This window comes from Oncorhynchus nerka, linkage group LG24 (genome assembly GCF_034236695.1).
Source record: "Oncorhynchus nerka isolate Pitt River linkage group LG24, Oner_Uvic_2.0, whole genome shotgun sequence".
In the NCBI taxonomy this organism is placed as follows: domain Eukaryota; kingdom Metazoa; phylum Chordata; class Actinopteri; order Salmoniformes; family Salmonidae; genus Oncorhynchus; species Oncorhynchus nerka.
In genome coordinates, this window is record NC_088419.1 from 42,367,170 (window position 1) to 42,380,094 (window position 12,925).

The 12,925-nt window shown below is 41.7% G+C and overlaps 2 protein-coding genes across 2 annotated transcripts in view; one reads left to right on the top strand and one right to left on the bottom strand.

The window, feature by feature from the left end:
* The window catches only part of mmut (methylmalonyl CoA mutase), a 45,336-nt gene extending 42,130 nt beyond the window's left edge, over positions 1 to 3,206 (top strand). The window contains exon 14 of the mRNA XM_029631863.2: positions 2,302 to 3,206. Within this exon, the coding sequence (XP_029487723.2) occupies positions 2,302 to 2,430 (129 nt within the window). The 3' untranslated portion in view covers positions 2,431 to 3,206. The remainder of the gene's footprint in view (positions 1 to 2,301) is intronic.
* Positions 3,207 to 8,221: 5,015 nt separating this feature from the next.
* LOC115107504 (opsin-5-like) overlaps positions 8,222 to 12,925 on the bottom strand; it is a gene marked incomplete at its 5' end in the record, with an annotated part of 32,232 nt that continues 27,528 nt past the window's right edge. The window contains one exon of the mRNA XM_065008492.1: positions 8,222 to 8,611. Within this exon, the coding sequence (XP_064864564.1) occupies positions 8,237 to 8,611 (375 nt within the window). The remainder of the gene's footprint in view (positions 8,612 to 12,925) is intronic.

A 12,925-nucleotide genomic window follows, 5' to 3' on the forward strand; every position in this document is an offset into this window, starting at 1 on the left:
ATGCGCACCAAAACGTGGAAAGTACATATTATATGTCGAGTAAACTTGTCAAACTGTGTTCATAATTAAGCTTTAACATGTTATAAAGGTGCACAGAAATCGTGAGGGCGAACAGAAACACACACGTCATTTAATCGATCCTGAGGAAAAGAGAGCACCCGAGCAGAGCGCGCATAGGCGTCCCCTTTTTTTTTGCGTGACCGAGACCTTTCGGCACGCTCAAAGTCTCGTGAGCGCGCGATTCTCACAATGAGAAGCCCCATTGAAAGCAGGCTTCGCGCTGAACACGTTCAGACTGTTCCCAGAGCTGTAACTGCTTGGGAAGTGTGTATACGATGACGTCAAAGTGGGGCCAACTTTTTCCATGACAAGAGAGACTTTGGGAGAATGCATGCCCTGAGACTTCTGCTTTACATAGAGACAAAATTTAAACGGTTTTAGAAGCTTTAGAGTGTTTTCTATTCGATAATATTTTTTATATGCATATATTAGCAACTTTTGACAAAAATGTATCATGTTTTATATGGGCGGCCCAAACTGTTGCAAATACCCTGACTGCTTGCACTGAACTCATGAGAAGTGACAATTTCCCTCATTAATATTGCCTGCTAACATGAATTTCTAAATATGCACGTTTAAAAATATATACTTCTGTGTATTGATTTTAAGAAAGGCATTGATGTTTGTTAGGTACATTTGTGAAAAGATTGCTTTTTTTTGGCAATGCGCTTTTGTTAAATCATCACTCGTTTGGCGAAGTTGAAGTAGGCTGATTCGATGATAAATTAACAGGCACCGCATTTATTATATGCAACGCAGGACAAGCTAGTGAACCTAGTAATATCATCAACCATGTGTAGTTAATAATTAAAGACAATGCTACCAAATACTAATTGAGTGTATGTAAACTTCTGACCCACTGGGAATGGGTCAGAATAAAACCTGAAATAAATCATTTTCTACTATTGTTCTGACATTTCACATTTTTTAATTAAAGTGGTGATCCTAAGTGACCTAAGACAGGGATTTTTTTTACCAGTATTAAATGTCTCGAATTGTGAAAAACTGAGTTTAAATGTATTTGGCTAAGGTGTATGTAAAACTTCCGACTTCAACTGTACACACGTAAATATGTACAATGCAATTACTTTGAATTAGCGGCCGTTCATGTGCAAAGTATTCCCGCTCTTTGTCTGCCAAGCTGTCATATCGGGTTTAGTCCACTAGGGACTTTTCATTGCATTATATAGTAATCAATGTGTAAACTATTCTGTGTGATTAGTTGGTTAGTAAATAAATTATTAAGCCACTGTATATCGCTGATTCATAAATTATGCTAGGGTTCATGCAGACATCCAAGGATTTTGCGACATTCAGAATGAGACTGATAGAAGGTAAATAAGAATTAATGACTTGACTGTGACTGATGCAAGAGATATAAATATCTTTAGAGTTTAGTCGGAAGATAGTAACTCTAACTTTTTCCGTGGTGCCCGAGATTACTACTTAATTAATTGTTACATGAGTAATTTAATCACGTAATAATTTAACGTGGTATGTAATTATTTGATAAAATAGCAGTCAATCACATTAAAAAATAACAGTCAAAGACACAACACCATTCCCCTGCTAATGTTTGTCTATGGAGTTTGCATGGCTGTGTGCTCGATTTTATACACCAATCAGCAACTGGTGTGGCTAAAATAAGCTGAATCCACTCATTTGAAGGGGTGTCCACATACTTTTGTATATTTTATTTTAGCTGTCCTCTGGCTAAGCAATGGTGCTACCCTGTTGGGGCTACTGTTTACCTTCATTTCAAAACAGTGTGTTTTTAATCAGTGGATATATTTATTTTTTTATTCACTGAGTAGAATGGTCTTCCCCTTCTTCCTATGAAGATCATCTGCTGACTCACATGTTGGTTATACGCTGGTATTAAGGGAGATAATGGTTCTAGTAAAGGTTTTACTGTCTCTGCATGGTCTGTTAAAAAATCAAATGCACTTCATCCTCATTCCATTTTGGTCTGAGAATGTGTGTCTTTAACACTATGTTGCAGGACTATGAGTTCCTGTACCAGAGAGGTGTGTGCTGTATCTTTTTACAGTATATAACTCCATGCTGTATGTTTCTCTACAGGACTATGAGTTCCTGAACCAGAGAGGTGTGTGCTGTATCTTTTACAGTATATAAATCTATGCTGTATGTTTCTCTACAGGACTATGAGTTCCTGTACCAGAGAGGTGTGTGCTGTATCTTTTTACAGTATATAACTCCATGCTGTATGTTTCTCTACAGGACTATAAGTTCCTGTACCAGATTGGTGTGTGCTGTATCTTCGGCCCCGGGACGAGAATCCCTCAGGCTGCAGTAGAGGTGATAGACAACATTGAGAAGAGCCTGGACAAGATCCGCCAGGCCATGTAGACAGATTGCTGATGAACAATATAACTCAATAATATAGGTGTGTGTGTGTGTGTGTGTGTGTGTGTGTGTGTGTGTGTGTACACACAGCGATGGGAAGAAGTTGCAAACATCGGCGTGTGATATCTGCACAGGATGATAGAATAGCGCAATGAGATTGTGACATGAATATATTCATAATGACTGTGTGAATTTTGCCCTAAACCACAACCAATAATATACAGTTTAGTCTACAGATCACTTAGTATGTCTTCATCAGCGTTTCTCAATCCATTTCTGGAGGACACCCCTGTTCATCTAATCAAGGACTTGGTGATTGGTTGTGTACAGTAAGTGCTGGGTTTGAAAACGTATTCTTTCTGAGCACTCTCCTAAGGATAGATTGTAAAACACTGATATGGGGCGGCTGGTAGCCTAGTGGTTAGAGCGTTGGACTTGTAACCGAAAGGTTGCAAGATCGAATATCCGAGCTGACAAGGTAAAAATATGTCATTCTGCCCCTGAACAAGGCAGTTAACCCACTGTTCCTAGGCCTTCATTGAAAATAAGAATTTGTTCTTAACTGACTTGCCGAGTTAAATAAAGGTAAAGAAATAAAATAAATACACACAGATGTTTGTGAAAACTGAAAATATAATAGTGTGAAATCTGCACAGGATATTATGGTAGAACAAGGAGATTGTGGAACTATTCGTAATTACTTTTATCTAAATTCCATGTTATCTAAAGTCACTGAACTTATGTTGTCAATAAAAATAATGTGATTTTGTTTGCTGTAACAGCTTAAGGTTTTCCATGGTTCAGATGAGATATTGAATCTGATCAATAAGATCATTAACTTTAACAAAACTTATCTTGACTACTTATCGATTTGGGTTTTTACTGCTGGCTAACTTCAAAATGACTTTGCGCGTAGTATCGCGAAGATACACTACCGTATGACCTTTTTATTTATCCAGGTAGGTTATAGAGAAATTGAGAACACATTCTCTTTAACAATAACAACCTGGCAATAGGATAGTCATTTGGCATATTAGGTCATTTCTCTCACAATCATTTTTACTTTCTCTCCCTTGTTCTGTGTGAAAATGAGAAACATGCCGGACCCTTTAACCCCAGAACTCGCCCTCAGACAAATGGTAATGACTAAATTTAATACATTGACACTGGGAACAAATTCTGACTTGGAAGTCCTAAGAGCAGCTTTGACCCCCATACGTAAATCACTTATTATGTAACAATGGGTTGGAGATTTGCCTGATTCTCACTTCTCAAGTTAGAGATTCTAACTGATAGAGAGATTACCTCAAGCAGGACAGATCAGACATGTTAGGCAATACAAAGTGGGCCGTTGCTGGCTATGTTACTGTATGTATTTGGTCAGATATCCTTTTGCCTTTATGTTCAAGCTTTTGTATTGTCTTTATATCTTATTTTTTGAATTGTCTGCTGGAGCTTTGAACCGGTTTATTGGAATAAGAGTTGAGTGCTATGGAGACTGATTACATATCCGCTGATTGCCATTGACTTGCTCATGTCTCGGCTCTCGATAACATAAAGCTCAACAGCTCTCTCTTTCTCTCTGTCCATCCCCGCGTAGCCACACTCAAACCCCATCCAGAAACAACATCTAGCCTTTAAGGACTTCTGTAGCTTGATTTTTATCAGATTGGAATGAACCATTATGGCAAAACTTGCCTTTCAGAGTGTGAGGTGGAGTTGCTAGCATATTTGGTTATTCCCACACAATAGCTTGAAGTACCTAGGGCAGGGGTCTCCAACAGGTCTACTAACAGCTACCTGTAGCTCGCAGCCCACATATGAGTAGCTCACCAAGCAATTCTGAAAGTATGTGTCATTTTTCATGTTTTCAATCCCAAAATGCCATAAACAAATCTCACATTCCTCACTTGCTAGATGTGCAATTAAAAGGCAAAGATTCACAATTAAAAGGGAATTCCACTCAAATCTAAATGTGCTTGTTTTCTTACAGAACTAAAATAATAGTCTCCGGATGTGATTTAAGCATTGACATGGACTCAGAACATCCAATTGAGTTGTTTTTCTCTATAAACACATTTCATTTTGAGAGTGAAAAACAATATATATAAAACACAATTTGGGGTTAAAAATCACAGATTTTATATGAGGTGTTTATTTAAGCAATAAGGCCCGAGGGGTTGTGGAATATGGCCAATATACCACGGCCAAGGGCTGTTCTTTGTCACACGTAGTTTATAATAACCATTATTTTTTACCAGGTATATTGACAGAAAACACTAAGGACTCAGAGAAGAGAAGAATGTGCCAGCCTATTTGAAAGCATTAAAAGTTGCTTTCATGCTAGAAACGGATGGAGACCCCTGACCTAGAGCTAAGGGTTATTTCTGGACAGGTCTACAGTATCTGTAATATAGAGCAGTGGAGGCTGGATGGAGGAGCTATAGGAGGATGGCCTAGTAATGGCTGGAATGGAAGTTATGGAACCGTATCAAACACATCAAATGTACTGCAACCATGTTTGACTCTGTTCCATTTACTATATTTGAGCTATTACAATGAGCCTGTCCTCATATAGCTCCTCCCACCAGCCTCCGCTAATATAGAAGAAACACTATGAGAATGGGCAGTCAGAGAAACAATCTGAAACAGAGTGCAGAAAGCAAACCAGCTAAACAAATGAAGACCATGCAGTTGAAACGTTGTTGTTAAATCTAAGGTGAAAGCAGCAGGCAGTTTGCTCCTCTGCTTTTGAAATCAAATATCAATCTTTTCTGACGCCTGAGCAGTGGAGCTGTAGGCAGAATTCCTTATCCAATAAGTTCTTTCATGAATACACAAGTAAGAAAGAGAGATCATCTATAAGAAAGATCAGGAAACATTTTGTTTATGTATTTAACCCCTTATTTTTGGCACTAAACAGCCTCCATTATATACTTCCATATATGTTTTTAACTGTTACCGGGTGATCTTCGGACGATTCTTGTGAGCGTCCTCTTAGTGTGCAGCCTAAACTGTTTGGAGGCTACAGACAGAAGTTGGTAGATCGGCTGTACCGACTTCAGACAAGTCCCAAGATGGAGATGACCATCATGTTCGTGAGGGTCTCGTTTTTCCATAGAGGGGTCCGTTTTTTGGGCAAAGCCATTGGGAAACTGCAGACGTTTTCGCGAGAAGACTGATTTTCAGGATGTCTCATGGTTTGACCAACACTGGTCTAGCTCTGTCACCTTTCACCGCAGATGCAGAAGTGTGACATCTGAGGGGCCTCCCGAGTGGCGCAGTGGTCTAAGGCACTGCATCGCAGTGCTAGCTGTGCCACTAGAGATCCACAGCCGGCTGCGACTGGGAGACCCATGGGGCGGTGGACAGTTGGTCCAGTTTGGCCGGCAGGGATATCCTTGTCCCATCACGCTCTAGTGACTCCTGTGGCGGGCCGGGCGTACGGTGTTTCTTCCGACACATTGTTGTGACTGGCTTCTGGGTTAAGTGGGCATTGTGTCAAGAAGCAGTGCGGCTTGGTTGGGTTGTGTTTCAGAGGACTCGTGGCTCTCAACCTTCGCCTCTCCCGTGTCCATACGGGAGTTGTAGCGATGAGACAAGACTGTAACTACCAATTGGATACCATGAAAGAGGGGTAATAAAATAAAAAGAAGTGTGACATCTGGCTTAAACTAATTTTTTTTATTATGCTAATTCAATTTCAGTAAGGGTGTGGATATGGACTCTAGGGGGTTTTAATAACTCAACGCAATATTTTGAATTTTGCACACTATTAATGCAAACAAAGATGAATTTAGATGGAGAAACAGGATCTATTAATGTCAAAATTTCAGGGTCTCCGTTACAACAACAACATTCAACAAAAAACATTCTATTGTCAGAGGAGTTGAGTTTCAGGGCATGCAGAGGAAAAGAAGATCATATTTTTCAAGATCTTCAATTTTTCTCAAGGTTTTCTAATAAGATAAAAGGGTCTTGCCATCATGGTGAGCACCACCGGTTAACCTTAGGTTAAGGTCTTCATTGGGAAGTGAAGTCTATAATCATTCATGAATCAATAAGCGCTTGAAGATAGCAACACGCACACACTACCGACCACACAGACTTTGGAGCAACAATGACTGTGCTGGTAACGTAATGGTTTAATGGAATGGTATGTGTACTATATATACAAAAGTATGTGGGCACCCCTTCAAATGAGTGGATTCTGCTATTTCAGCCACACTCGTTGCTGGCAGGTGTATAAATACAGCCAACTCCATAGACAAACATTGGCAGTAGAATAGCCTTAATGAAGAGCTCAGTGACTTTCAACGTGGCTCCTTCATAGGATGCCACCTTTCCAACAAGTCAATTAGTCAGCTTCCTGCCCTGCTAAAGCTAACCCAGTCAACTGTAAGTGCTGTTATTGTGAAGTAGAAGTGTTTAGGAGCAACAAAGACAGAGAAAAAAATATGCTTTTCTAAAGCTGTTTGATTTTCTCAGAGTAGCTCTGTTACAATCATTAGAGGTCACACAAACAAGGTCAGATGTCAAAAACGCTTCCTGAAGTTTCCAGCCGCCTCAAATGGCACACTATTCCCTATTCCTAACATAGTTCACAACCACTGCCACATCAGAATAATATTAGCTACATAGGTCTCTATCTAAAAGTAGTGGACTATGTAGGGAATAGGGTGCAATGTCAGATTAGCTCTCCTCTTTTAACTTGATGGTTCCTGAGGCTTCTATTGGGGACAGACTCACAGAACACTCTAGACATGGGGAGGAAAGTCAAGAAGGCTGTCTCGTAGCCTGCCAATGCTACAATATCCAACAAGTCTCTCAAAACAGGAAGAAAGGGACCAGAACTATGGCCACAGAGACCATTGTAAATGCTCATAGCGACCATTGTGAATGGCCATAGTGGCCATTGTGAAGTTTAAGTTCAATGCTACAGTACCTCACAACAACATTCAACAATAAAGTGAACTTTACAATAACACTTAAAGGGGCATTATGTCATATTTTTGCATTTTAATTTCAGAAAATGTCCTTGATATATCTGCGGTAATAGTATAATGTTTCACAATATTTGTTCAAAAATGAATCAATTGGGGCCCACACAAAGTTACATGATGATGGTGCAGTCCTCCTATTTGACAACAAAAGCTGTTCTGTCTCTTGTTGTCAAATTGGAAGGCAGGACCCTCCCTCTCTTCCATCAGCATCACACAGAGGCATGGTTAACTCCTCACAAGCACAATGAACAATGGCAGAAATGGTGTGCAAAACTGAAAGTAAAAGAGACTCATAAATTGACTTGCTATAAGAAAGTGACTTGCTATTTCCTGGTTGCTAAAATTCTACACCGCAAGTAAGAATTGCAAATGTTGTAGCAGTGCAAATGTTGTTGCAATTCAACCAGTTTCCTTTAGGGGCTTCATTCTACATGATATTCCTTTAACTTCAAGCCAAAAAACACAATGCTTTACAACTTTTTTATAAACATGTATGAGCCCTTATAAAACCTTATTACAATGATTATAATATGTGATGTGTCTTATGACTGCATCATAATACATTTTGTCTGTTGACTTCAAGTAAAGAGTTACTTTGTTAGTGACGTGGCGAGGACGAGGCTATGACCTAGTAGTGTGTGCTAGAATGACAGTGAAGAAACACAGTTGATTAACTCGCACCCCATCCATTTGTGACCCTTTAACGCACACGCACACACACAGTCTTAACCCTTTGATGGGTACGGACCAATGTTCAAACAGGCCGTGTTCCAATACTTTTTTAACAGGAGCTTGTCAGCTCTTTCTCAGACTCTTTCCAGCACCGCAGTTCCCAACTTCCCCACCAAGGGAGCTCTATTCTTATCATCCGGAAAGCTCTGTAGTAGGTCAGACCTTACACTCTGCCTGCCCTCTCCTGTCTCCCTACACGAAGGTGAGTCTGGTTGGGCAGAGCAGCAGATCAGGACCTGGAGCTGGCGCAGCTGGCGTCTAAAGGAGCATCTGAAGATGTAGTAGATGAAAGGGTTGTAGGCCGTGGAACTTTTAGCGAACAGGCAGGGCAGCAGGGAGACCACGGGGGCCAGGCTGTCCTTCCCCTTGTTGTGGAACATACTCCAAAAGCTGAGCACCACGTAGGGAGACCAGGCTACGATGAACCCAGAGCTGATCAACACCGCCATCTAGGGTGAAGAGGAGAGGGGGAGGAGATAAGGGAGAGGGGAGGAGAGAAAAGGAGAGGGGAGGCGTTTGCCTGTCAAAAACATAGCATAGACTATGTTTACAGCCATGTCAAACTTCTTAACCTGGGGTAGCCAAATTTGACAGGGACTAAAGCGTTTCTCGTGATCTAGACTTGTATGCTTTGTCACAGTCACTCATGAGCTCTGCTTGAGCCCCATGTCTTGAAAGACCCTAAGTAGTGGAACCAGCGTGAAATAGGGTTTTGCCCGGATAAATATAATTTTACAAAATGTCAGCAAAACTGGTACTGTTTTGATATCTAACCAGAGTTGTATAATTAATCCCTTCTAAACAAACAAACAGCGCAAAAACAAAGTAATATCTTTCCAGGTGGGATAGCTAGCGAGTGGATAAATCATGCCTCTCCATAATGTCAATATCCCTTGTCCATTGCTGTTCTGGTTAGTGATTATTGTCTTATTTCACTGTAGAGCCTCTAGCCCTGCTCAATATGCCTTAGCCAACCCTTTAGTTCCACCTCCCACACATGCGGTGACATCAGCTGGTTTAAATGTTTCTAGAGACAATATCTCTCTCATGTTCACTCAATGTCTAGGTTTACCACCAATGTATTCACATCCTACCATACCTTTGTCTGTACATTATGCCTTGAATCTATTCTATCGTGCCCAGAAACCTGCTCCTTTTACTCCGAACGTACTAGTTGACCAGTGCTTATAGCCTTTAGCCGTACCCTTATCCTACTCCTCCTCTGTTCATCTGGTAATGGAGAGGTTAATCCAGGCCCTGCACTCCTATACCCCAGGTGCTCTCATTTGTTGACTTCTGTAACCGTAAAAGCCTTGGTTTCATGCATGTTAACATTAGAAGCCTCCTCCCTAAGTTTAATTTATTCACTGCTTTAGCACACTCTGCCAACCCGGATGTACTAGCCATGTCTGAATCCTGGCTTAGGAAGACCACCAAAAACCCGGAAATTTCCATCCCTAACTATAACATTTTCCGACAAGATCGAACTGCCAAAGGGGGCAGAGTTGCCTGCAGAGTTTGGTCTTACTATCCAGGTCTGTACCCAAACAATTAGAGCTTCTACTTTTAAAAATCCACCTTTCCAGAAACAAGTCTCTCAACGTTGCCGCTTGCTATAGACCACCCTCTGCCCCCAGCTGTGCCCTGGACACCATATGTGAATTGATTGCTCCCCATCTATCTTCAGAGCTTGTGCTGCTAGGTGACCTGAACTGGGACATGCTTAACACCCCAGCTGTCCTACAATCTAAGCTTGATGCCCTCAATCTCACACAAATGATCACTGAACCTACCAGGTACAACCCCAAATCCGTAAACATGGGCACCCTCAAAGATATCATCCTAACCAACCTGCTGATAGAAGAATTTGTATGTTTAAGATAATGACTAAAGTATTCCACCCTGAAACCATATAATTGTATGAAATGTCATAATCCAATAATCTGTGTGACTAGAATTTTTAAGACTAGACCATTGTGTTACTATTTCGCAATATGAGCAGGGTATAGTTGAGACATTCAAGGACAACTGAACTGTTGACTTGTGATAACGGTTAAACTAGTAACTGGAAAGAAACTGTTAGAAACGGCTAGGCTTGCAGAAGATAATGAAACATGTTGCAGAAGTGTGATAAACAATGTATGTGAACTGTGGAAAAATACAGCCCACCTAAAGCGAGGTGGAGTTTCTACTGATGTGAGTTCATTTGTGTGTGTGTGTGCAATAAAAAGACTGTTCTCATTTTGAAGACAGAGCGCTCTCTGAATAAAGTACTGATCCATTGCAGGCTGAGACTTTGTCTGTTTCTTTGAACTGGAGATTTACAACCTTCAGGATTCAGCCAGAGATATTAAAATAGTTCAGTTAGAACACTGAGGATAGAAATTCTCGTGACACTTGCCCTCCAAATACACCTCTGCTGTTTTCAACCAAGATCTCAGCGATCACTGCCTTCATCCGTAATGGGTCTGCGGTAAAACAACCACCCCTCATCACTGTCAAACGCTCCCTAAAACACTCCAGCGAGCAGGCCTTTCTAATCGACCTGGCCCGGGTATCCGGGAAGGATATTGACCTCATCCCATCAGTCGAGGATGCCTGGTTATTATTTAAAAGTGCCTTCCTCACCATCTTAAACAAGCATGCCCAATTCAAAAAATGTAGAACCAGGAACAGATATAGCCCTTGGTTCACTCCAGACCTGACTGCCCTTGACCAGCACAAAAACATCCTGTGGCGTACTGCATTAACATTGAATAGCCCCCGTGATATGCAACTTTTCAGGGAAGTTAGGAACCAATATACACAGGCAGTTAGGAAAGCTAAGGCTAGCTTTTTCAAACAGAAATTTGCATTCTGTTGCACATACTCAAAAAAGTTCTGGGACACTGTAAAGTCCATGGAGAATAAGAGCACCTCCTCTCTGCTGCCCACTGCACTGAGGATAGGAAACTGTCACCACCGATAAATCCACTATAATTGAGAATTTCAATAAGCATTTTTCTACGGCTGGCCATGCTTTCCACCTGGCTACCCCTACCCCGGTCAACTGCCCTGCACCCCCCACAGCAACTCGCCCAAGCCTCCCCATTTCTCCTTCACTCAATACAGATAGTTGATGTTCTGAAAGAGCTCCAAAGTCTGGACCCCTACAAATCAGCCGGGCTAGACAATCTGGACCCTTTCTTTCTAAAATAATCTGCCGAAATTGTTGCAACCCCTATTACTAGCCTGTTCAACTTCTCTTTCGGATCGTCTGAGATTCCCAAAGATTGGAAAGCTGCCGCGATCATACCCCTCTTCAAAGGGGGAGACACCCTAGATCCAAACGATTACATACCTATATATATCCTACCCTGCCTTTCTATGGTCTTCGAAAGCCATGTTAACAAACAGATTACCGGCCATTTTGAATCCCACCGTACCTTCTCCGCTATGCAATCTGGTTTCAGAGCTGGTCATTGGTGCACCTCAGCCATGCTCAAGGTCCTAAATTATATCATAACCACCAACGATAAGAGACATTACTGTGCAGATGTATTCATTGACCTGGCCAAGGCTTTCGACTCTGTCAATCACCACATTCTTATCAGCAGAGTCAACAGCCTTGGTTTCTCAAATGACTGCCTTGCCTGGTTCACCACCTACTTGATTGATTGAGTTCAGTGTGTCAAATCAGAGGGCCTGTTGTCCGGACCTCTGGCAGTCTCTATGGGGGTGCCACAGGGTTCAATTCTCGGGCCGAATCTCTTCTCTGTATACATCAATGATGTCGCTCTTGCTGCTGGTGATTCTCTGATCCACCTCTACGCAGACGACAAAATTCTGGCCCTTCTTTGGACACTGTGATAACTAACCTCCAGATGAGCTTCAATGCCATACAACTCTCCAAGGCTTGTAAATAAATGCATGCTCTTCAACCGATCGCTGCCCCTGCCTGTCCAGCATCACTACTCTGGACGGTTCTGAATATGTGGACAACTACAAATAACTGGGTGTCTGGTTAGACTGTAAAATCTCCTTCCAGACTCACATTAAGCATCTCCAATCCAAAATTAAATCTAGAATCGTCTTCCTATTTTGCAACAAAGCCTTCTTCACTCATGCTGCCAAACATACCCTCGTAAAACTGACCATCCTACCGATCCTTGACTTTGGCGATGTCATTATCAAAATAGCCTCCAATACTCTACTCAACAAATTGGATGCAGTCTATCCCAGTGCCATTAGTTTTGTCACCAAAGCCCCATATACTACCCACCACTGTGACCTGTACACTCTCGTTGGCTGGCCCTCGCTTCATACTCGTCGCCAAACCCACTGGCTCCAGGTCACCTACAAGTCTTTGCTAGGTAAAGCCCTGTCTTATCTCAACTCACTGATCACCATAGCAGCACCCACCCGTAGCATGCGCTGCAGCAGGTATATCTCACTGGTCACCCCCAAAGCCAATTCCTCATTTGTCCGCCTTTCCTTCCAGTTCTCTGCTGTCAATGACTGGAACGAATTGCAAAAATCACTGAAGCTGGAGACTCATATCTCCCTCACTAGCTTTAAGCACCAGCTGTCAGAGCAGCTCACAGATCACTGCACCTGTACATAGCCCATCTGTAAATAGCCCATCCAACTACCTCATCCCCATACTGTATTTATATATTTATCTTGTTCCTTTGCACCCCAGTATCTCTACTTGCACATTCATCTTCTGCATATCTATCACTCCAGTGTTTAATTGGTGTATTGTAATTACTTCGCCACCATGG